This window comes from Poromitra crassiceps (genome assembly GCF_964638095.1).
Source record: "Poromitra crassiceps genome assembly, chromosome: 15".
In the NCBI taxonomy this organism is placed as follows: domain Eukaryota; kingdom Metazoa; phylum Chordata; class Actinopteri; order Beryciformes; family Melamphaidae; genus Poromitra; species Poromitra crassiceps.
In genome coordinates, this window is record NC_139634.1 from 19,799,967 (window position 1) to 19,825,425 (window position 25,459).

Genomic DNA, 25,459 nt, shown 5'->3' on the forward strand with positions numbered 1-25,459 from the left:
ATTTATTTTTTTATTTAATTTGATTGGTTGAGACCAATGGTTGAGACCGAGGAGGTTTTGACCATAGATATATATAAAGGCTAGATGGCTTAAGGCGGAGTCAGCAGCGTCGTTGAACGGCCGTCATCTTGCTACAGTGCCTTTCTGGTACGTTCTATGGTAGCTGGTGACCTGCACAGACAAAAATACTCATAACTCGCTGAAATCTTGACGGATTTACAAACGGTTTGGTTTATTACAAGCATATTCCGTTCCCGAGATAGACAAAAAAAAAAAAAAAAACACTAAAAACACTATTTTTTTGATGAGCTCCAAATTACACCAAAATTAAACCGAAGCATCTATGCCATGAGAGGGATTCAGGCACAAAGTTTCATGCAGTTTCATCCATTTCCCTAGGAGTTATGATCATATGATGTTGCCATACTAACCCAACAACAGATGCTCATAACTCCTAGTAGCTCCCTGTAGCAAGATGGCCGCCATGCGACGACGTCGCTCTCCATTGGCCGGCAGCGCGGGTAAGCTATCTAGCCTTTATATATATCTATGGTTTTGACCTTACAAAGATGGCATACTTTTGCAATCTCTTCCGGGTATCCGGGCATTTCGATGACGCGATGACGCACGGACGTCTTCACCATACCATCAGTTGGCGTATGATAACAATAAACAACCCTGAAACAAGAGATATGCGACAGGACCCGTCGCTCAAATTCGACACAAACGTAGCGAAAATATGAACCGAAACAGCTGAAGACAGCAGGAGTACCGTCTCTTCAAACAACGTCGGGTTCTCCTTGTTGGTCCTGACACAAAGGATTTTCCAGTTTTTGTGTCAAGGGGAGAAGAAGAGAGTTACGGTTTACCCCCTTCCTTAGCCCCATGTAGCTAGCTGTGAGGCTCGTTCCTTGTTTGCACACTTGTTTTTAGTCTGTTATGCCGTTGCCAGAGGACTGTATTGGTACTTGTTCTCCTCCGCCACCTCTGCGCTCCATCTCCCCGCTCTCTCTGGCCCTATGTCTCGCTGGCTGTTCCCCTGGTCGGGCTCCATCAAGAAGCGGGCCTGTCGGTACCTCCTACAGCACTACCTCGGCCACTTCTTGCAGGAACGACTGAGTTTGGACCAGTTGGGTTTGGACTTGTATAATGGCAGCGGTGTCATCAAGGAAATTAACCTGGACGTGTGGGTGAGTTTGCACAAAGAAAGAGTGTGGCTGTCAACGTCCTCGGCAGCACTCCAAGAGGCATCGCGTGTGTTTTTCTCGGACATGGTTGTTTCGCAATTGAACTCGAGTTCAACAACAATCAGCGTCATGTCCTTAGGCTAGCTCGCCTTTCTTCGAGCAACAGCACTTAAAGGAAACAAGCCCATGCATCTCTAGTTATATCTTAGGCTCAACAGTTTCTCATGATTCATCAATGTCTATATACCAGATATTTCCCCCAGCCAAATTAGCCGTTCACTTCCTTTGAATACAGTTTTACAATCCACACCTCGAGCCATGAGGCAAAAATGAAAGCTATTGTTCTCAACTCTTTCTCTCTCCACTCTTGCTGACTGTTTCCTCTTAACCCGCAGGCTGTCAATGAGCTTTTGGAGTCTCTTGGGGCACCTCTGGAGATTGTGGATGGCTTTGTAAGCAGCATAGCAGTGACCATCCCCTGGCAAGCTCTGGTGACCGACCACTGCACATTAGAGGTTTCTGGTCTTCAGATAACATGCCGACCCAAGTACCGGACCAGTAAGTCAATGCCTACCTAGTCTTGGTACTAATGGACTAATGCCTACCCGACCCCAGTGGATTCACTGCTGGGTCTTCCATTTGGGAATGCAAACATGCACCAGTCAGTCAAGTGTCGGGTGACTGGATATCCTGAGACTGTCCCAGTTTGAACTGTGTTATGGTGTCCCTATTTGTAAACACTAATTTGTCCCTGTTGTCATTACTTGTCCCCAACCCATTCCATTTGTAGAGACTTGCAATATGTTTATGAACGAACTTGTGCAAGAAAATGCATGAGACCCTATGTCCAATTTAGGAGTTTTGGAACTTGTAAAAGAGGTATTACAAATGATTAATCACAGTTAACCTTTATATGCTGTACAAGTCAATACAATACTGTGCAGAAAACTCTGGGTTGCAACCATGAACTTTCATGTGTGTCGAGGACGTTATGCATGTTTGTGCTGGATGATGGGGTGTAATGCCCGGGCACAAAAGTAGTGCACACATGTCAGTCAGAGGTCTCTACAAAGCAGAGCAAAGCACAGAGAGATCATATACAAAGTTCAAATAAACAGGCTCGGGAAAAGAGAGAAATTATGCAGATTTCATCACGAGTGATCATTTATCATCCATTGTCCAGCCCTGAAGCATGGACATCACTGAATGTGGGTTTGTTTACATCCAGGTGGGGGTTGGGACTCCCAAGGATGGTCATCAAGCATGACCTCCAGCATGCAGCTGGCCCAGGAGGTCCTGAAGGACCCCCCGGAGGCGTCCGAGGAGCCGCCTGCCCCGCTGGAGGGGCTTGAGATGTTTGCACAAACCATTGAGACGGGTGGGTTAAAGCTCTGTCTGTGTGAGTTTGTGTGTGTGTGTGTGTGTGTGTGTGTGTGAGAGAGAGGGAGAGACTCTCAGAGAGAGAGAGAGAGAGAGCAGAAGAGATTGTATGTGACTATGAATGGTTCCTATTCCAGTTTTGCAAACAAGTGACAGAAGCAGCTCAGCCTTCTGAAACAAACACCATTTACACAGACTGTCATTACACAGACATCCAAAGTGTCCCTCAGGTATGATGTGCACTCACGTCTTACAAACCAGCTTGGCTCACAATCATTGTTGGAATATTTCTCCAATGATCTGTTGCGCCAACATCCCAGTCTGAACATATGGACCAGTGTTAATGGACCTTTGTGTGTCTCTCATCCCGTCTGTGTGCGCAGTCCTTCGTCGTATTAAAGTCACCTTCCTGGACACGATCGTCCGCATCGAGCACCAGCCCCTGGACCTGGAAACAGGCGTTGCCTTAGAGGTGCACATCAAACGGTAGGTCCTAGTTTCCTTTAAAGATTCACTCAAAGAACATGTGCTCCAGATATGAGACAACATGATTCTTCACTCCTCCATCATGTTCTTGTTGTTTGCTGTATTCTGTTGTATTTAAAGGGTCACGAGCAAAAACATAAAAAACAAGTTACTTCCATACTGCTCACCTGGTGTAATCCAAGTCTCCACAAGCCCCAAGATGCCAAGTTGACTTGAAAAGACATCATTTACACCCTGTTTTTAACTGAAATATAGCCATATGTGTGCAGCTGGATGTGCTCAAATTCTTCCTCGAGCACCTGGCTACAGTGCAGATCAGAGACAGTGATAGACGGATGGTTCAGCCAAAAAATACCTGGCCACCTGCCAGGTATTTTTAAAATAGTGCCCTATTAGTAGTACCTGCCCTTTTAAAACCGCAATCCAATGACGACATCCCAGATGGTTCTGCTGTATATAAACAGCGTCGGGTTATTGTTGACAGGAGTTAATTTATACACCTGTCTCATCACAGCCTCTCTCTTCTTCATTTCTGCTCTGCTTTCTTCGCTTTAGGAATGATGTTTTACTCACCTGACTTGTCTTTTTGGTCCTGATCAAAAAGAAAAACCTCATCATTTGGTTGTGAAACAAACTCAAAGACGTTTCGCATATTTAGTATTTACAGCAGCGACATTTTTTTTGCTCTCATTTTCTCCCCAATTGTACTTGGCCAATTTCCCCTGGTGCCCGGGTCGTTGCTCCATCCCCTCTGCTGATCTGGGGAGAGTTGTAGACTAGCATCTGCTTCCTCCGATACAAGATAGCCAGCCGCTTTTTTTCACCTGACAGCGAGGAATTTCACTGGCAGGACGTGGGAGGATCAGACTATTCCCCCCAGTTCCCCTCCCCCGGAACAGGTGATCTGACCGACCAGAGGAGGCACTAGTGTAGCCTGGGTAAACCCATCCCCCACGTGACCTGCTCTCAGACCTGTTCTCAGTCACTAGTGACTGGGAACTGAGAGAGCAGGTCACGTGGTGGCTGGGTTTACCTAGGCTAGCACTAGTGCAGCAACCAGGACTCATACCCTTCGACTTCCCATCCGCAGACACGGCCAATTGTGTCTGTAGGAAATAGGAATGTCTGACCAAGCTCGAAGTACAGCTACCCAGGAAATGAACCTGGGTCTCTGTGGTGGTAGGCAAGTGCTTTTACCTCTCTACACTACCCAGATGCACCCTTGCCCACTGATTAAGATCAACCACTTAGCAAATCAATTCTAATTGTTTTCTAAGGGATTTTGCATGACAGCGAAGTCTTACGTCCTCTGTAAGTGCATGTCTGACTCTGCACCATTGATTGTCATTGTTGTGTATGGGTAAAAGCCAGTACATAAGTGAAGTGTTCTTATAGATGGGCTATAGTCGTAATTTTCGTAAAGACATCAGAGCACTCAGTGGCCTGTGTTGTCTGACCCCGTTTTGTTGTTTCACTTTTTCATCCCTCACATTAAAGGATAAAAATGTCTCTTTCACATCAACATTGGTATTATAGTTAATGGAGACCGAAAGCAAAATGGTGGCCTGCAATCAGATATCTTAATTCCACTTACTACTAAAGTGAATGAGCAGATAAAGCAGAGGAGGCTACTGTAGAGTTATGAAAATGCTGTCCTCAGCCTTGTGTTTTTCAAAGTGCCTCCCAGTGCAGCTTGTTAAAGTCAGGCCCTGTATTGGCGAGGTCATTGAATTAAAGTGGCTGAGAACTGTATTTTGTGCTCAAAGTGCCATCAATATGGGATGTCGTGGGAGTTGATGACTCTCCCTGAACCTTCTTTATATTGCAGTCATGATTATTCAATATGATTATGATTACCGTATTAGTCTTGCTTTGACATGATAATTCCTTCCTGCATTCCCTATATATTCCCCCCCATTTTCGCCAATATTAGACAGGAAAGGTAGGGAGCGAGAGGGGGGTTGACACATTTTCTACCAGGAGAGCCCCCTAAATTAATTCAATGTATCTATAGTGTGCCAATATTCAACAATTATTGAAACAAAATTAGCTATATATAATTGTACAGGCTAAAGAGTGGATCCCTGCTATTGAGATAATTACAGTAGCCCTTCAGTGGTTCCCAGTACACAGCCTTTATTCTCACACCAGTCATCACCAGGAAGCATATTGGCATTTGAAAAGTGCCATAGTAGCACTACTGTGGCACTGATGAACCTTCCATGTTTTCCCCACCTGCTTTATTGACATAACTTTTCAGGGTAGCACTGCTGGTCTGGGGTCAGTGACCAGAAGGTGTTGTCTTTACAGCCTGTTTTAACAGAATCTCTTTGCATGTCCTGTGGTGGGAAGTGTTACAGTCTATTATAGTGTTTATCTAACAGGGTGCGTCTGTCTGGTGCTAGAGGCAATGTCATTATCTCTTCTAGCGAGAGCATGGCATGGCACTGACAGTGGGAGTATGTTTCAGCAATCCTGACGGTGAGAAAATTAGAGGTTAGAGGTGTTATGCTATTTTTAAGAATCAATGTATCATTTCCAAATTGGTTGTGATACCTTGGTAAGATTACCATAAACAAACGGATGAGTGGATGATTAGTAGCTAGCCTCTTTCTCACATCATTGGTGTTGTTAGTCCTGGCCTAGTGCGTCTCACAAATAAGACCATATATTTTCCACAAATGGCGCGGCACGGCATGGTGGCTCAGTGGTTAGCGGACACGGCACAGCACTCAGCACACAGTCGAAGTCGAACCCCGGTCCGTCCTAGGTCCATTCTTTGTGGAGTTTGCATGTTCTCCCCGTGTTTGTGTGGGTTTTCTCTGGGTGCTCTGGTTTCCTCCCACCATCGAATACATGTATGTTAGGGTTAATACTCCTGTCAGTGCCCCTGACCAAGGCAATGGCAAAAGAACTGGAGTTGGTCCCCGGGCGCTGCACTGCGGCTGCCCACTGCGGCTGCCCACTGCTCCTAGTTCTAGGAAGGTTCCTAGTAGAGGATGGGTCAAATGCAGAGGATGAATTTCCTCATGGGGATAAATAAAGGATAACGTAACTTAACACAAACTAGCAGCCACATATGGATGATCTCAGTCTCTCCAAAGCCCATGGCACACCAATCAAACATTCTCCAACAAACACAGACAAACACAGATGTGTGATGGTGTGCAATGGCTGTCTGTCCTTGTTTAGAGATGTTTGTTTGGTGTGCCATGGCTGTCTGTCCTTGTTTAGAGATGTTTGTTTGGTGTGCCATGGCTGTCTGTCCTTGTTTAGAGATGTTTGTTTGGTGTGCCATGGCTGTCTGTCCTTGTTTAGAGATGTTTGTTTGGTGTGCCATGGCTGTCTGTCCTTGTTTAGAGATGTTTGTTTGGTGTGCCATGGCTGTCTGTCCTTGTTTAGAGATGTTTGTTTGGTGTGCCATGGCTGTCTGTCCTTGTTTAGAGATGTTTGGTCAGATCCAACATGTTCAATCCTTGTTTGTCTGTGTTAACTGCCAACATTGTTGTTGGCAGGTATGGAGAATGTTTGATTGGTGTGCCATGGGCTTAATGGTGTAATTCTGATTGATTCTGACCTCATGGTGAAAACTGGGTCTTTTCCTAGGTGTCTGATCCACGGGTGTGAATTGATTGATTGCTTGATTTGATTGTGGTCAAGGTCAAGGAACAACATCCAAGGGATGTACATGTAAAAGTGCAAACACTTATTTCCAACATGGTCCCTGGTCTTATAAGAATCATTATGAATCATGAATTATCATGAATCATTCGGTATCTCATGTTTCGATTCGATTTTGATTCCTGGGGTCACGATTCAATTAAAGATCGATGCTTCAAAAGGATTTCTGATTCAACATCGACGATGGGGATTTCAGGATCTAGTCCAGTCGTGTGCTAAGGAAGGCGGTGTAGCAAATTATGGCATGAAAGCAGAATAAATTGTATAAGCTTATGTAGTTTTCATATTTAAAAAGTTTTATCAACTAATTGGAAACAGCACACACAAAGACAAACATTTATTCACACAAAAAAGAGGTGATTTTTAGAAGTTGGGAATCGATTCAGAATCGTGGAAGATAAGAATTGTGATTCTTGCACGAATCTTTTTATTTTTTACACCCCTTGTGACTGAGGTCGTTCCAGGTCGTCTAGTGTGTGTCTGTGTATGCATGTGATTATGTGCATTTGTCATGGCAGAGTAAAGTACCTTGAATTAATTGTGTGTGTGTGTGTGTGTGTGTGTGTGTGTGTGTGTGTGTGTGTGTGTGTGTGTGTGTGTGTGTGTGTGTGTGTGTATGTGTATGTGCTCCAGGCTGGAGTACTGTGATGAGGCAGTACGGGACCCAGCCAGCCAGACTAGCGTGCCTGTGGACATCCACCAGCCCCCTGCCTTCCTGCACAAGATCCTCCAGCTCAGCTCCGTGCAGCTGTTCTACGACAGCACCGGGACAACACAGGTGATGGAAGAAGAGCATCTTACTCCTACAGTACATCTCTATGGCCCCTTTCCACCGCATGGTACCGGCTCATGTTGTCCGCTTTTGTGCTTTTCCATTGGGCAAGTACCAAAGCAGAGGCCATACTTTGTTAGTACCACCTCCATCAAGGTTCCAAGTGAGCTGAGGCGATATCAAAAGATGACGTGAAAAACACTGCAGGCTGCTGATTGGTCAGAGAGAATTGTCATATGCTAACGGTAGCTACCAATTTAGCTTACCCTCTTGTGTGTAGGGTTTCCCAAACTCTCCAGTTGTTTTCCAGCAGTCTTTTGTCTTGCTGCCTTCAGCCTCTTCTGAAATACAATCAGGGCTCCTTGCTCAGCCTCAACAGATGGCTATTTTCCGTTTTTGAGAGAAATGAAAGGCTGAGAGATGACTTAAACTCCTCTGTACTGAAAACGACGGAATGATTTAGAGCACAACCAGCGCAGTGTGACGGACAACAACCGTGCCTCTAAGGGAAGTACTGTATACGTTTAATTAACACTCACAGACTTTTCTTAGGGTCCTTCAGAGGAGCCCCCAGGTTCAGCCACAGCTAGCGAAGGAGACGAAGAGGAGGAGGAGGAGGAGGAGGAGGAAGATGATGAGGAAGAAGAGGAGAAGCCCCCGGCAGCCCACCCCTGTCCTCCTCCTCAGCCGCTCCTCATAGGAAGCTGCTCCGGTTTCATAGAGACCAACGTCAAGATCAAACAGAACGACATGCTGCCCGGACCAAAGGTGTGTGTGCAAAGTGTAACATAGGAGCATCCGATCTCATAAATACTACAGTGATCAAACATGTGCCTGTCCTCTCTTGTTTGACTTGTGTCTTTGTCTCGCTCCGTCCCCGTCCATCAGTTGGAGTTGGATGGGAAGGTGGGCTGCGTCCACATGCTGCTCTCTCCAGATCAAATAACCCATCTGACAGACCTGCTGGCAGCCCTCTGCATAGACACTGGTACAGTGAGGCACACACACACACACACACACACACACACACACACACACACACACACACACACACACACACACACACACACACACACAGATTAGAGTGGTGCAAATGAATGAATGCATTAATTAACTTAATTTAATACCTAATTAGCATAACTGGCTATGTTTAATATATCACGGTGAATATTACGGGACATTAGGCTGTTCCAGCGCCTCTTGTTCAGAAGTGATTTAAAAGATGATGGTGATTTAGCCGGCTTAAGCTCCTCAGGCAGGTCACTCCAAAGTCGCCCAACTTATTCAGAGGGCACAAGCACTAATAACTTATAATGCTTTTTGTCAGCAATAACTTTAAATCAGTCCGATGTATAGCTAGGGCTTTTATGAGAACATGAATATATAATAATCAAAGTAGATGTTAGCCTTCTGATAAAACGGCTTTTAAACGGCATGCAGATTTCCGTCCTCCTTTCAGTCAACGATGGCAAATACTCCTTTATCCAGCTGTACTAAGCATACCTACAGTGCCTTCATTTGCGTACACACACACACACACACACACACACACACACACACACACACACACACACACACACATAGCTGACATGATGATGGTGATTTAACCATCATAGCTGACATGCATACACGTCTCATATGGCTCACTGTTGAGCAGAGACTATCATCCATCCTACTTTTACATTTTCACAAAGTTATTCATACCCAAATTCCTGCTTTTCTTTTCAACAGCATTTTTTATAGCTCAAGTACTCACACACACTCCACCAGAGGGGCTAGTAGGGGACAACTGATTTTGCCTAGACCCAACACCAACTATATGAAGAAGACTGTCATATACAAATCTATAAAGGCCTGGAATTGTCTACCAGGAAATATTTCCTCCATTCATGGGAGGGTTGGTTTTAAAAGGAAGTTAAGATCCCAGCTGCACTCTCAAACACCAGCAAACACACACTGATGCTCAGGACTACACTTTAACACTACTTGGAATTTTATATTTTGAATAGTACCGTAGTGTCTTTTTAGATAAATTGTTGTCTGCGCAATAGGCCAGCTATATAATTAGCTGACCAAACTATTGTTGTTTTTCTGTCCTATTTTGTATCGCTTTTTACTATGTTTTTCTGTGATTTTCCTGTATTGCAATGCATTTAATATTTCTTATCATTTTTAATATGGTATTTTACTACTGCACTTTACTGTCTACTGTTTACAATTGTTTGTAACGTAATGTGTATTGTGTTTGGACCCCAGGAAGACTAGCGGTCGTTTCGGCGGCAGCTAATGGGGATCCTTTTAAATAAACAAATAAACACACACACACACTCTGCATACTGTACATACATATACAGTATTATGCACATTAAGCATGCGTTACTACCCAGAGAGTAGTCAGGTGCCCAAAGGACCGATAATATAAGCCTCTTTTCCACAGCATAAGGATGTATCCTGAGAGTAAGGTTGCTGTGAATGTGTGTGAAATCTGAGGTCACACACATGGACTCAGGGCTCTGTCCTCCCTCTTCCAGAGCCAGACAGTAAGGGCGAGGGGGTGCACAGCCGTCCTTTAGACTCCGACGACCTGCGTCTGATCGAGGAGGACCTCGGCAAACAGCTGGGCTCCAGCCCCCGGAACCAGGAGTGGGACCCCGAGGCCGACCTGGAACCCTACCTCAGCGGGCTGCAGAACGGAGGTACGTGGAAAGGGGGGGCACCTGTCTGTCTGAGATACAGCCCTGTTTTCAGAGTGGACTTATTTTTTGGAATACAGACCGGTTCCCTGTCCGCTGGATCTGCAACCGCCGTTCATGCTTTATACCGGATGACCAGATGCTGAGCTTGTGGCCCCAGACTATAGTCTTATCACAAAGCTGATATATCTACATGAGGAGTTTCATTGCAAAATTTGAGATTTCCTATGTTTAAAAAATTTAACCTATTTTTACAAAATTGTTTGGTAGCATTAAAACAGAACAAATTTAAACAAAATGGTACTATTATTCCAGTTATACCAGTTGATAACAACGCATTAGGTGGTATTTTGCACATCCAACACCGTAGCAACACAGTCCACAGATAGAAGTTGGACACTACAGTGTGTACAACTAATGAGCCACAAATAAGACAGAAGTGCTAATAAACAGTATTACTATAGCTTTCTCTACAGTTGCGCGGATTGATCTTGGATTTTGAGGTCGGGGGTGGTGAGGTTCTTCGGACTTTCTGAGTCGGAAATCCAACTTAAGGGGGGCGTTCCAGTTGTAATTTCCAACTGGGAACTCGGAAATTCCCACCGACTTCCCAGGTCAAATGGAGAGTAGATAATTTGCCCTTAGTTGATAACCCCTTTACAGACTAGATTCATTGTACTCATTATAACATCAATATACAACATTTGTAAACCTACAGGCTTATATTTATTTTCGCAGGTTATACAAGGTACAGGAAATCAGTCTTCTGCTGCGTTACTTTAAATGCAAAGATCCATCCTTTCGTATTGGCTGTCAGTGCAGTGAAAAACCCAACCTGGAGCTGTAATACCACTCTCTTTAGTGTGTAAGAAGAAGAGTGCTAATCTGATGACTTTGAAAACACTCCAGAAGAGGGAAGGTCCCTCTCCTCCTCGCAACTTTCTGTTACAGTATGCGTGTTCTTTTCAATAGTTTACTGTGTGTGTGTGCGTGTGTGTGTGTGTGTGTGTGTGTGTGTGTGTGTGTGTGTGTGTCCCTCCCTCCAGACATGTTTTACTCCATGGGGCCTGCTGGGATGGCGAGCAGCGTGACATCTGTACGCTCGGGTAGCGAGCTGTCAGACAGCGACATGGAGTCCTCTACACACAGCCTCAACAGCCTCACGCAACCTGTGAGTCTGACTCTGTGTGTGTCCTAACATGGCATCTACACATAGACCGTAGCTCCCCTGATGTCACCCATTGGTTTTTGTACTTGCGTTTTGAAGCCTCAAAGTTGCCATTTTCACCGCCACCATCTTGGTTATTTGGAGCCAGAATTGATGTGAATTTGGATGAGAAAAAAATATTTTACTCGAAATGCTGCCATAATTAAAAAATTAACATGATGCTATATTAAAGAAGACTTGAAACTATCGAATGAGACCATAAACTCATTAGGAAAGTGTTTACTGAGGCCATAAATAAAGTGAGGACTACGGCCATTTTCCCATTCACTTCCATGTAACCGGACTTCTTTTTGTAGCCACTGGAGTCACCCCCTGCTGGCCATTTGAAAGAATGCAGGTTTAAGTTATTTAGCCATTGGCTTAGGTTGTCCCATTGAGATCAAATATTTCTTTTACAAGGGAGACCTGGCCAAGAACAGCAGCAAGACAAAGTTTCAACATAAAACACATGACACAGACATTTGAATAACATTAAAATTATCAGATAAAACATTTGTACACAGACAGCCTGTTTTCAATAGATTTCACCATAGCTTTGAAAGCATTCAGGGTTACTAAGCTATGAACTTTAAGATCAGAGTGTAGATTGTTCCATGCAGTAGGTGCAGAGAACCTAAAAGCTTTCTTCCCTAGTTCAGTTCAGACTTTTGGAACAGAAATTTGCAGCATGTCCTGAGAACGGAGATTGTAATTCCCGCATTTCATGCTTAAAAGAGACGACAAGTAGGTAGGAACTGCTTTATGTAAAGGTCTGCTTTATGTAAAGGACTTCACCTTTACATAAAGCAGGCCAATTCACTTTTGAGTATAGTACACAATGGTGAGTAAGTACTGTAAGTACTTGTACAGACTTGTACAATAGAGCTACAAAATTAAACCTAAATAAGATAATACAGTACCAGGTGAATAAAAAACAAGTAGAAAAACAGGTTTTCCCATGTTTCAAGCATTATGATTCTTAATTTTTTTGATTATTTTCTAAATGGGAAATGACTGCGATCCTGCTTTTTCCTTGTATGCCTTTGATGATGTTAAGCCTCAACACATCAAAGGCATATAAATACACCTTAACAGTTAAGGTGTATCGCAGAATGCATCACCAACCTTATAAATCTCATCAAATCACCAATAAAGGCAAATAAGTGCATATCTGATCTAATGTTGATATATTTTCCCCTCCCAGGGCATGAACTATCCCAGGCGATATCCTGCAGCAGGCTCTCTGTCCAGCCTGTCCCAGGCCACCAACCGCAGCAGAGGTAACAACACTGCACTGTGCAGGACTGACACAAGCTCACTGTCAGCCCTGTGAAAGAATTACATTCTAATTACAACATATAATTAATTAACATCTCCGTTCTATGCCACCTTTGTGAATTTTAATCACCATGCAGCTGTTCTCTTTTCGTACAAGGCCTGTATGTTGTTTTAGCAAAATTACTATGTTTTTCATTCTAATGTTATATTTCTCAATGAAGTGTTCGGGAAAACTTATCGATCCCATGTCCTGTTCCTTGCAGGACGCTCCCGCAGCGGCCCGTCAGAGCCACTGAAGCCTGACGCGTTACTGCGACTGACGCTGGGCGGCCTCACCCTAACCCTGCTGCAGGATGACCCGCCCCCCGGCCCGGACGGGGCCTCCTCATTGGCCCAGGTGTCTCAGGTGTTCTTCCGAGAGCTGGCTTTCTTCAAGGACAGCATGTTCAGCGAGAGAGACTTCCACCATCTGAGAGGCAGCTTTGCCAAGGCTTGCCCGCACTCCCACCTCCGGTAGACACACACACGCACGCACGCATGCACGCACACGCACACACACGCACACACACACACACACACACACACACACACATTTTTTTTAGCACAGCACAATCTGTAGTTATTTCTTAGCCCTGGTTCACACCAGAGGCATCTCAGAAGCAGCGCTTCATGGAACCTTGGAGCCTTGTCATTCACACCAGAAACACTCTTGTTTAGCTCCACGCCTCGCTCCGTTTTCCCCGGCGCTGCCCTGCTCCCGCTCACAACTTGCATTGACTTCATGCCTGGCTGCTTGAGTGCAGCGCACTGCATGCTTGAGTGCAGCGCACTGCATGCTTGAGTGCAGCGCACTGCATGCTTGAGTGCAGCGCACTGCATGCTTGAAAAAGAGCACAGAAGCTGGCGTGGTGTGCGGCTGGTGTGATCGGTCTGGCCTGTTAACAAGGTCGCTGAAATGAAACTTCCTCTGTGCTGCGTTGCTTCAGCGTGGTTTCAGCGTGGGATTGGCGTCGGCGTATGGTGTGTTCGGGCTGTAACATATACTTCTTTCTGAATACGCTTTCTCTCATAGATTAAAGTCTCTCTCTTTCTCTTTCTCTCTCTCTCTCTCTCTCTCTACCAGACTGACGGGGGCGGCGGTGCAGGTTGCATGTGAGATGCGCAGCGGGAGTCGCCACAATCGGGCCGTGACGTCGGACCTTTCCTTCAGCAGGCTGGAACTGTTAGAGTGTCTCTGGGAGGACAGCAAGCCTCAGTACAGCGAGGTAGAGGATCTGTCTGTGTAGCTCTGTCCCATCTCTCTCTCTCTCTGTTTCTCTGTGTCTCTCTCTCACCAAACTTAACGAGGTAGAGGATCTGTCTGTGTAGCGCTGTGTCCCATCTCTCTCTCTCTCTCTGTTTCTCTGTCTCTCACCAAACGTAACGAGGTAGAGGATCTGTCTGTGTAGCTCTGTCCCATCTCTCTCTCTCTCTGTTTCTCTGTGTCTCTCTCTCACCTAACTTAACGAGGTAGAGGATCTGTCTGTGTCGCTCTGTCCCATCTCTCTCTCTCTCTCTCTCTCTCCGTTTCTCTGTGTCTCTCTCTCTCACCAAACTTAACGAGGTAGAGGATCTGTCTGTGTAGCTCTGTCCCATCTCTCTCTCTCTCTCTGTTTCTCTCTGTCTCTCTCTCTCACCAAACTTAACGAGGTAAAGGATCTGTCTGTGTAGCTCTGTTCCATCTCTCTCTCTTTCTCTCTCTCTCTCCGTTTCTCTGTGTCTCTCTCACCAAACTTAACGAGGTAGAGGGTCTGTCTGTGTAGCTCTGTCCCATCTCTCTCTCTCTTTCTGTTTCTCTGTGTGTCTCTCTCTCTCACCAAACTTAACGACGTAGAGGATCTGTCTGTGTAGCGCTGTCCCATCTCTCTCTCTCTGTTTCTCTGTCTCTCACCAAACGTAACGAGGTAGAGGATCTGTCTGTGTAGCTCTGTCCCATCTCTCTATCTCTCTGTTTCTCTGTGTCTCTCTCACCAAACTTAACGAGGAAGCCATTACATTAGAGTGCATCTTTCTCTGTTCTCTCTCTAGTTGCTTCAGTTCCAGAGAGCTGGTTTGTTCACAGTCGGTGCTGCAGCCAGACCGTGCGCTCAGTTACACTACGGCCTCACCGAAAAACACCTGCGCAAGGTCAACACACACACACACACACACACACACACACACACACACACACACATACACACATTCAGACTTGATATGTGCCGGTTTGTGTGGTACGTCACAAAGAAGTAGTGTTCATGCATGTTAGACACCATGAGACACTAAAAGCTCCTCCAAACCCAGGATGATAATGACAAAGCTGTGGTGTGTCTGCAGGGTAAGCAGCGAGTGGTGCGTCGAGACAGTGTGGTGAGAGTGGAGCTGGCAGAGCTGACCGCTGAACTGGACCTGGACATCCTCACTCGCCTGGGGAGCCTGAGCAAGGCCTTCAGTCACTGTCCCACACAGACTGCTGCACCTGGACACGCACAGGTTGGACATCATGTCCAGGATCTTAAGAATTGTATTGGACACGTGGAAAATTAGGGAACTGATACATTGTCTGAGGAAATAAGGAAACATTGAAAGTTTCACACATTCATTGCATTAGATAGTGACTTTTAAATGATCTTATCTATCAGCAGCCCAACCTTAGTGGTAACCACACTGTTTACCTCTTTGAGAACTTTTCTGAGCTAAAACAAAAATAAGAAGAAGGAAAAAAAAGAGGAACGAATAACATTTTTAGGTCATGGAAGCGCTCCAGCTTAGTTATGGAATGTTATAGAATTTTACATCAACCTGGAATAGAACAAGCTTTTTGGAAACTGCCCCATGAGATAACAGTCTTGTCCGACTTTAGCTTATTTGTGCTGAGACAGACATGAACGAAATTGCTACTCTCCCGCTACTGCTGCCTTCAAATAACCCTTGAGCAAGGCACTCGGCCCCCCAACGGCTCCAGCAAATCTCTAACTGTGTGACTGTCGCGTTGCCACGAGAAATGAATATTAAGAGAAATCTCTCTCCTCCCAGACCCAGAGCAGTGAGCTGCACTCCTCCTTCTCCCTCCTGTCCCCCCATGCCGTCCTCAAGCTCCGCTTCCCCATACCGGACCTGCGGCCCCTGCCCAAGCGTCGTCCCCCCACCCAGAGGGCGGTGCGGCGGGAGACCCTGGTGCTGGAGCTGACAGAGCTGGAGGTCAAGCACCAGGAGGCCCCGGACCTCCAGAGCGAGCAGGCCGTCCCGGGACAGCCCTCGGGCCCCTGCCTCACCCAGCTGCTAGAGGCCTCCTTCACCGACATGCACGGTGATTGGGCACACAGTGGATGCATTCCTACTTTGTCTGTACTGTCAATTTCCTTATCGACCAATCAGTCACGTTAACGATCAATTATCGATTCATCATTATGTAAAAACTCATGCTGTATTTTAACATTGTATTACAGCGTTTACAATGAATAGTCTTTTTAGGTGTAATTCTCCTACACTGGACTTTTGTTGCCTGTTTGCTTGGCTTTCTTTTTCCTCTGTATAAGTGGTGAAAGTTAAATTGTGCCCTTGTGGTGGTAAATCATTTCAGCAAAAAATGAAAAAATAGCGCACAACCTGCATTGTCGATTAATCAGTCTGGACTTTGATAAAATCACCAAAGATCAAGGTCATCCCTCTGCATCTCTAAAGTCTTGAGGATCCAGTCTCTTAAAATGTCATGTTGTCATCCAATGCTCCAAGGATGTGTTTTTGGCTGAAGTAGCCCTTTAACATGAAAAAAATCAGATGGAGAATGGCATTTATCTATTCTCACAAACTAAGATGTATGCTTTGTATGCCCCAGGGTCATATGAGGGCTGGGAGGGAGGCTCCTTTCCCTGTATCAGAGTGAAGAGGAGCGGTGAAGCCCTGCCCAGGTCAGTGGTGGTGACCCTGAAGATGACGGCTAGATCTGTCATTCACACACAACATCTATATTTGTTGGACTACATGCTACAAAACAGCAGAAATCACCTGTTTCACAATACCAAAGCTTTCCTGGGGGATGTCATGGCGTTCACACACTTCCTTCATCCTTTCTCCCTGCCATCAGGATATCGGTGCGTGTGAGCGGAGGAGAGTCGCAGGGCCCAGGAGCAGGTCTGGGCGGGCTGGGCCTCGGCCTGGCCAGGGACCTGGGGGCCACGTTCTTCGAGAGCCACTGTGAGCTCCAAGACAAAACGAGCTCTCCTTTCTCCTCCAACCGCACCATGTTTGAGACCGAGGAGGTGTGCTGACACAAACGCACAGATAAATTCGCACAAACATCTTCTCCATCAAGAATTCAGCCTTAAAGGAACACTGATTTTCAACCAGCTTTGTATCATTACAAAATCAGTATCAGTGATGTCATTTGTCCACAAATGACATCACTGGTGGTCCACGCCTGAACTCAAATCAACTCAGTAACTGTCAAACTAAATGAATGCCTGCAAAGCTGTTTACAGTTTTTGGATATACTACTGATTTTGCTATGATACAAAGCTGTTTGAAAAAGTGTTCCTTTAACTTTCTCCTCTCCTTCTCCCTCTCCCCTCCCCCCGGTGTAGATGGTGATTCCAGCCGACCCAGAGGAGATGTCTCAGTTCCAGGCCCAGTGTGTGGCCCAGTGTCAGTGTGCCATGGACATCAGTCTGCCACTGGCCTACATCCTCCTGCCCAGCAAACAGGCCTTCCAGAGCATCTACAACAGGTACACCTCCCGCACACGTGCCTACAGTCATCTACAGTTACATCTTAAACAGCCTGAAAAATGTATGGAAAAGAATGATCCAAATTTGAGGCCTTCAAAAGTTATTCTGCCAAGTTATAGTTTCAGAACTTTCATTAGCTATGAGATGTTCAGTCAGAAATATCTATATCTTCTTTTGGCTCTTTCTGTCTCTCTCTCTCTCTATCCTCCCACTCTCCTTCCACCCCATAGGATCAATAATGATCTGTTGATGTGGGAGCCCCCTCCCCCTCCTCCCCCATTGGCCCACAGCCCCCACCCCAGCCGCCATCACCGTGATGACGAGTTCCAGCTCTGCAAGTCAGCCTTCAGACTGGGTGAGTTTGACTCCAGCTTTAACGGGGAAAACTTACGCTGTGTTCACACCGAGATATTTATTTTTCTGTTTAACCCTGATGAAGACGCGTTGCGTCGAAACGTTGGTGCACTTAGCCTATTAAAAAAGAAACCATTTCACCAGTGACCCGTGTGCTCCAGATTCTTCCTTTCCTATATTTATTTTTCTCTCTGTCGCTCGATTCAACCCTTTGGAATCGCTCTGTCGCTGTGTTTAAATCGCTCGTCAACAGGCACAATAATTGACGGACATCTGGGGACTGTAACATTACGCAATGTCATGATGTTTGTCCACTACGAGCCACCGTAGTTGTTTACAAGCTAAGCCTATCAGCGTGCTCCTAACGTGAGCTCTATACCGGTAGTACAGACTTCACTTCATGTCAGCTGTCAGCCTGTCAATCAGCTGTCAATGCGGTTTGTTGCCACACAATAAACCAGCGGTTTGTTCCAAGCCAGTGTGATCCTTGACTCGCTCTCACACGGCAGCCAATCGGTGTTGAACAGTGAGCGACTGATGCCAGCGAAATTTCGCTCGAGTTGGGATATTTCATCTCGGGCGACGAGCGAATTTTCGCCCTATCGCTCTGTCTCTGTCGCCCAGCGATTTTTCTCCCGGGCGAATATACGCTCAATCGCTCGTTTGCATTGACTTTGTATGTAAACTCGATGCCAGCGAAAAACTTTAATAGGTCGGTGTGAACGCACCTTTAGACACATTTAATTTGTCTGAAGAGATGAGCCAGGTCAGAAAAATGAGGATCTGTCACATGTAATCGTTTTTTTACAGGTCCACCTTTCATCCTGTCATGTTGAGATTTTTGTGAATTATAACAATTTGATTCTGTTAAATTCTATTTTATTGGTTTCATCAACTTGAATTATACCTGTTTCCGGTCTGGAAAAGTTTTGAAATTAGACTAAATGTCTGAAAAACACCCTTCAGTTCAATCCTGATATGCATATGATTACACATTTTATGCGTGTCATTTGATGTATTGTGATATTTGTCTCATGTCTATTTGTCTCTAAGAATAATATTCAGCTTTAGAGAGATATAACCTAGTTCAGTCTTATTGGCCAACGGCTGTCAGTAGACATCATCAGTATCCATTCTGAACCACTGAAAATATACCTATGCACTTGTATCATATTTTCATATCATTCATGTCATAGATTTTTACATTTTGATGATCTCAAAATGGAAGTATTTTGTTCTTTGCTTTTGGGAGAGAGCGATTCTTAAACTCAGTGCTGATGTCCTTGTGAAGAGGCGGAAATCACCAGCATGCTCTCGGTGGTCTGGCATTGCATTTCTCACATAATTGATTTAAATAAATAACAGATTTTTTTTTTCTATCCTCCCAAAACGTGTTGTGAACACTCCTCGCTGTCCTTATCTACCGATGACTACAATGAAATGGGTAAAGTTATTTTTCTTTTTTCTCTCTTCCCTCTCTCTCTGTCATAGACTCTGATTCTGAGGAGGAGGAGACTCAGTTCTACTCAGCCAATGAATCTAGAAGAAGACAGGTGGAGCCCCGCCCTAACCACACCCTCAGCCTCCTCTCCCTGACAGTTGTCATTGGCAAGGGCCGCCTCCAAGCCATGACAGACAGGAAGGTGAGCCATATGGCTGATGATAACCCTATTATTACGAGGGTACCCAGTGTAAATAGGATTATGCATTTGTTTTGATGATTTTAATTGCTGGGGATTTGAATACAAAAGTTAATTTGTTCCTTTCTTATAATCAGAACAGATTTTTAAACCCTTACTGGGTTTGCTGGCTTTATGATTCACCAAATATTCGAATTATACTGTATTTCACCTGCATCCACCTTCAACAACAATTTGTAAATGAGTCTTTCTTAGCCGTTCCCTTTTGCTTAATCTGTTCTGTTGTTTGTTTTGTTTTGTTTTTTTCTTCAGGAGGACCAGAATCATGGGGAGATTGTGCTCGACTTGGAAGGGGGGAAGATATTCAGTGTGGCACAGCACCAGAACAACCCTAATCTCAACTTCCTGTGTGTGGAGAGCAGGCGAGTGGAGCTCTACCATCGAGGTGGGTGTTGTCACATCATTTGCTAAGCCAAACAAATTGTCTGTTTCCCGTTTTCCCACTTCATGTAATATTGAATGGTACGTATAATATTTCAATAGAAACTTTAGGTTGGGAATTCCCTCAGCATGTAGATTTTTTTCCCCCACATACCACTACAGCGGTGGTGAAGGACTCCCCCATCCCTGAGCGGTTGGAGATGCCCAGCTTCACTCCCCCAAAGCACCTGGACCCTACCATCTACCCCACAGAGGTGGGTGTGAGCAGTGTGAGCGGCAGGGAGAGTGAGCCTCAGATGCTATCCACAGCCATCAAAATCACCCTGGACCCCCAGAGGAACGTCAAGGTAGGTCATCCTCACACGTTCAGTTTTCCATTCAGGCATTTTTGAAATTAAACTACATTTGTTTCTGTGTCTCTTTGTAGGAGTTCCTGGTTGCTCTTCGACTCCAAGGTGCCACCATGCGACATTACATGACCCAGACCAACCACAGCTGGCATGAGCAGGTAGGAAGAAGCAAGTCCTCTCTCTGTTCTCCTGCTCTTTCAAAGTGCATCGATTTGTCTTATTCCCGTGGATAACAGTAACCTGATGCATTCCGCCCCTATCTGGCAGCGTCAGGTTAGGATAACAGGCCAAGTGTATACAATGTCACATTTCCAGCTACAATTGGGTTAATAGGAGAAATATTTCTATATTAGCCTAGCTAATATTATCACTATCCTGCTGCTTTCCATCACAGGGCCAGCCCATCCTCACTCATCAGTCATGCTATTTGGTCCCAACAGAAAACCCAATGAATGTCAAAGCAGTCTCCAATTCTTGCTCCAAGAGACATTATGGCTGCACCACACAGTAAATGAGATATGGTCTTCTAGTAAACACTGTGTAGCAAACCTCAAAGCCAAGTAGAGCTGCAGCAATTTGCTTACTATTTGAATTAGATTCACATACTTGTAGGGGATTGGTCTGGTCTAGTGCAATTGAACCAACTGGATTACTAAGAAAAATGCAAACCATACTCAGGTTAAAGTCAAAATGTTTGACTGGCTGCGTCTCCTACCCACTGAGTCTGTGTTTGTTTGTTGTAGCTGGTTGACTTCCTGGATGTCATCGATGACCCCATCCTGGGATACACACCACCTGCCGTCATTACCGTCCTGCATACACACCTCGCTACCTGCGCCGTGGACTACAGGTAGATAGATACACACACAAAGTTCTGCTGCAAATTGTTTGTAATGAAATGATAGTGAATGTGATACATTGTATGAACTTTCCTCCTCCACTGTCTGTCCCACCCCCCTCTGTTTTTGTGTCTCTGTCTGTCCCACCCCCCTCTGTCTTTGTGTCTCTGCTGTCCCACCCTCCTCTGTCTTTGTGTCTCTGTCTGTCCCACCCCCCTCTGTCTTTGTGTCTCTGCTGTCCCACCCTCCTCTGTCTTTGTGTCTCTGTCTGTCCCACCCCCCTCTGTTTTTGTGTCTCTGTCTGTCCCACCCCCCTCTGTCTTTGTGTCTCTGCCAGGCCCCTGTACCTGCCACTGCGAGTGGTCTTCACGGCAGAGTCCTTCTCTCTGTCCAGTAATATCATTGTAGACACTGCCACCTTCCATCTCCGGTACAGTTCACCCACATATCCACTATTAAAAAATCCTACTAATGTCTACTCTTACAATGTCTACTCTTACAAAGTTGCAGATTGCTGATGTGAAAGCAAAGCACATTGTAGTTTAAGATCATCTTAAGACCTTTTGCTTGAGGATGGCATAATCTATGTTTTTGAAATATTCTCTGAATTAGAATTTTAGGAAGCAAAGCTTTTTCTAAATGACATAAAAGAAAATCTGAGATGATACTATATTATTGAGTGTGATCAAGAGGGCAATTTGTTAGAATGTATGATAATCAGTGCAGCAAATCTGTCATCATACTTGGCGGTTAGTTTGTGTTGTTTGTGTAAAATCTGTGTGTGACTTTGTTTGGTGTTGCGGTCAGATTTATCCTGGATGACTCTGCCCTCTATCTCTCTGATAAGTGTGAGACTGACACCGTGGACCTGAGGAGAGGTAAGACATGATGCGTGTGTGTGTTGGTTGTTGTTAGTTAGAATATACTGCGTGTGTGTGTGTGTGTGTGTTCTCATCTAAGCTCTCTTGTCATGCCCATGTAGAACACCTTACCAAAAAGCTGAGGAGAAAAATTGGCTTCCTGTACAGGAATAAGTCTTGCTTTTCATTCTTCACAAGAAAGTCCATTGTACAGTCACTAATCATTTTGATTACGGTGATGTCTTGTCATGCCTCGCCCACCATGTTGAAGCCGCTTGATGCGGTATATCATAGTGCTCTGTGTTTTGTAACGGGTGATGGCTTTCTACACACACCGCTGTACTTTATATTAAAAGGTGGGTTGGCCCTCTCTGGCGGTTCGAAGAGAACAACACTGTCTCTTGTTTAATATTTATTAAGCTCTATCTGGCAAGCTTCCTATGTATCTGTCCTCACTTCTGTGTTTTAATGGTAGGAGTTATCAGACAAACACCAGACTGTTTATTCCACCTGTGAATAGTGAATCAGCAAAGACTGCCTTTTCCTTTTATGCTCCTGATGAATGGAACAGGCTCCAGGACTCTCTAAAAGTGGAGCGACTGGTCTCTATAGAGTCGTTCAGAGTACTTCTCTAAGACAGAGGTTCTCAAATGTTTTTCAGCCAACCCCTTAGAAAATAGAATATATACCGGGGACCCCCTCATTCTGATTTGTCATTTTGGGCTAAGCTTAATTGTTTCCACGGTAATGTGCTTGACTTTTAAATTGATAGGTTTGTTAGATTAGAATGTAATCCATGAACCATTTTAGATTTAAAGCATAAAATATTTTCGTTGAACTATGAAGCTTTTGCACACAAAAAAAGTTGTTATTTTTATTTTCCTGAAAACTTTTCGCGGACCCCCTGTCAAAGTGCCACGGACCCCTGGGGGTCCCCGCACCCCCGTTTGAGAACCACTGCTCTAAGATACGTGACATAGGGATTGCTCTTCTTCTTCTTTTTTGCTCTTTGTTTTTTTTATCTTGTTATCTATTTGTACTGTAATGATGTTTTAATTGTTTATGTCTAAATGCACTGTAACAGGGCTCTCAAGGGCTTTCCCTGTATAAATAAATACACAATAAATCAATAAAATCAATAAGAAAATGGGCACTCTCTCTTCCTCAGACTATGTGTGTATTCTGGACATTGACCTGCTGGAGCTGGCCATCACCACATGGAAAGGCAGTGATACGGGCAAGCTAGTGAGTACACATACCTGTGTTTCCTCCTCAAGCTAGTGAGTACACATACCTGTGTTTCCTCCTCAAGCTAGTGAGTACACATACCTGTGTTTGCTCCTCAAGCTAGTGAGTACACATAACCTGTGTTTCCTCCTCAAGCTAGTGAGTACACATACCTGTGTTTGCTCCTCAAGCTAGTGAGTACACATAACCTGTGTTTCCTCCTCAAGCTAGTGAGTACACATACCTGTGTTTCCTCCTCAAGCTAGTGAATACACATACCTGTGTTTCCTCCTCAAGCTAGTGAGTACACATACCTGTGTTTCCTCCTCAAGCTAGTGAGTACACATACCTGTGTTTCCTCCTCAAGCTAGTGAGTACACATACCTGTGTTTCCTCCTCAAGCTAGTGAGTACACATACCTGTGTTTCCTCCTCAAGCTAGTGAGTACACATACCTGTGTTTCCTCCTCAAGCTAGTGAATACACATACCTGTGTTTCCTCCTCAAGCTAGTGAGTACACATACCTGTGTTTCCTCCTCAAGCTAGTGAGTACACATACCTGTGTTTCCTCCTCAAGCTAGTGAGTACACATACCTGTGTTTCCTCCTCAAGCTAGTGAGTACACATACCTGTGTTTCCTCCTCAAGCTAGTGAGTACACATACCTGTGTTTCCTCCTCAAGCTAGTGAATACACATGCTGTCTGTTCACATACCTGTTTCCTCATTCACCCACTGTCTGTGTACTACCTGTTTCCTCCTCATTCACACACCGTCTGTTTACATCCCTGTTTCCTCTTCATTCATTCAGCAGCGATGGAGCACCGCAGCAAGAAAATGACCACCTCTGCTAGACAAAATGGCAAACAAAACATTATAATTTAGCTCAATTTCTCTCACAAACCACTAACAAGCATAGGCCCAATGTTTATACTGTAGATCTTTTATCATAACTAGGCATCGCGGCGCTACGCGCCCTTGATTCCTAGGCTCGCCTGCTGCACTGCCTCGCTAGCTTGACCGCTGCGCGGGCTCATGTGCTCTTATGACATCACTGATGATGTCACAATGCCTATGACATCATCAGTGATGTCACAATACACAATTGCTCAAGTGACATCACTTTCAGTTGAGTGACAGATAGATAGATAGATAGATAGATAGATAGATAGATGGATGGATGGATGGATGGATGGGTGGATGGATGGATGGATGGATGATGAAGTATCCCTACAATAATAGCTTTAGACTTAACTTAAAATACTTGCACTTGAAAACTAGGACATGGAACCCAAACCAACAAAGCCACAGTGAACATGTTCCCCACAAATGATGCAGTCACCATTTGGACCAATCGGTAACAAAGTATACAAATGATGTCCTCGAAAATAGCCACAGTTTTAAATTCTGTTATGTAACAATTCAAATAGTTTCTTCTTTTTTCTGTCTTCTTTTTGGCATTTATGTGAGCCTTCCTGCATAGTTCCCTTTCTCCTCCTCATGCACTTATCATTCTTTCCTTCTCTCTCTCTCTCTCTCTCTCTCACTCACTCACTCACTCACACACACACACACACACACACACACCACTTTTCTTGAGTCCCTCCTACTTTCTTTGAATCTTTTCCTTCTGCCATTCTCTAATCCTGGCTCCCTTCCTCTTCCAGAGTCAGCCTCTGTTTGAGCTTCGTTGCTCCAACAACGTGGTTCACCTGCACGCCTGTGCCGATTCCTGCGCTGCCCTGGTCAACCTGCTGCAGTACCTGGTGTCCCAGGGCGACCTGCACCCCCCACCCCGACACGCCTCGCCCACCGAGATCGCCGGACAGAAGTTACCGGTGAGGACTGGCTGTTCATTGGAGACGTCCCGGGGCCGGTTGCACCAACTGGTCTTAACTATGCCTGGTCGTAACTCCTACATCGGTCTTAGTTAAGACCAGTCTTTAGAGTGGACTTACGGCTGTTGCACCAACAGGGCTTATGTCTGGTCTTAACTACGCCGGTCTTAGCGATGCACGTCCATGTGAAAGCAGGGGAATGCCCAGTGGAATGAGGCACGCGACCTGTTTAGAAGAGTATGCTGACATCAAATGACGCTAATGTGGCTAATGCTAGCGGCTAACGTTAGTTACTTTACATGGCAGTAAAACACCACTGAATGACCAAATTGATTTCACTTTTAACCATTTCGAGTAACACTGTTTCCATACGGACCCCCAGCGTTGGTTAGTTGTTTATAACGTGACTATATTTATAACGTTTATAATGTACTCCGGTTTCCAGTTTATAACTCGGGTCTGAATACAGCCAGAGTGCTGAGG

General features: G+C 45.0%; 1 protein-coding gene across 1 annotated transcript in view; it reads left to right on the forward strand.

Moving 5' to 3' along the window:
- Positions 1-856: 856 nt before the first annotated feature.
- Positions 857-25,459, forward strand: part of atg2a (autophagy related 2A) — a 36,053-nt gene continuing 11,450 nt past the window's right edge. The window contains exons 1-28 of the mRNA XM_083652129.1: positions 857-1,190; positions 1,583-1,745; positions 2,416-2,565; positions 2,951-3,053; positions 7,368-7,512; positions 8,059-8,274; positions 8,395-8,494; positions 10,038-10,202; positions 11,246-11,370; positions 12,611-12,686; positions 12,948-13,197; positions 13,808-13,949; positions 14,752-14,850; positions 15,040-15,195; positions 15,739-16,012; positions 16,541-16,613; positions 16,790-16,964; positions 17,286-17,428; positions 17,660-17,784; positions 19,275-19,426; positions 19,736-19,868; positions 20,027-20,211; positions 20,292-20,372; positions 20,958-21,064; positions 21,391-21,483; positions 21,861-21,931; positions 23,082-23,158; positions 24,806-24,976. Of these exons, the coding sequence (XP_083508255.1) occupies positions 1,020-1,190; positions 1,583-1,745; positions 2,416-2,565; positions 2,951-3,053; positions 7,368-7,512; positions 8,059-8,274; positions 8,395-8,494; positions 10,038-10,202; positions 11,246-11,370; positions 12,611-12,686; positions 12,948-13,197; positions 13,808-13,949; positions 14,752-14,850; positions 15,040-15,195; positions 15,739-16,012; positions 16,541-16,613; positions 16,790-16,964; positions 17,286-17,428; positions 17,660-17,784; positions 19,275-19,426; positions 19,736-19,868; positions 20,027-20,211; positions 20,292-20,372; positions 20,958-21,064; positions 21,391-21,483; positions 21,861-21,931; positions 23,082-23,158; positions 24,806-24,976 (3,921 nt within the window). The 5' untranslated portion in view covers positions 857-1,019. The remainder of the gene's footprint in view (positions 1,191-1,582; positions 1,746-2,415; positions 2,566-2,950; positions 3,054-7,367; positions 7,513-8,058; positions 8,275-8,394; positions 8,495-10,037; positions 10,203-11,245; positions 11,371-12,610; positions 12,687-12,947; positions 13,198-13,807; positions 13,950-14,751; positions 14,851-15,039; positions 15,196-15,738; positions 16,013-16,540; positions 16,614-16,789; positions 16,965-17,285; positions 17,429-17,659; positions 17,785-19,274; positions 19,427-19,735; positions 19,869-20,026; positions 20,212-20,291; positions 20,373-20,957; positions 21,065-21,390; positions 21,484-21,860; positions 21,932-23,081; positions 23,159-24,805; positions 24,977-25,459) is intronic.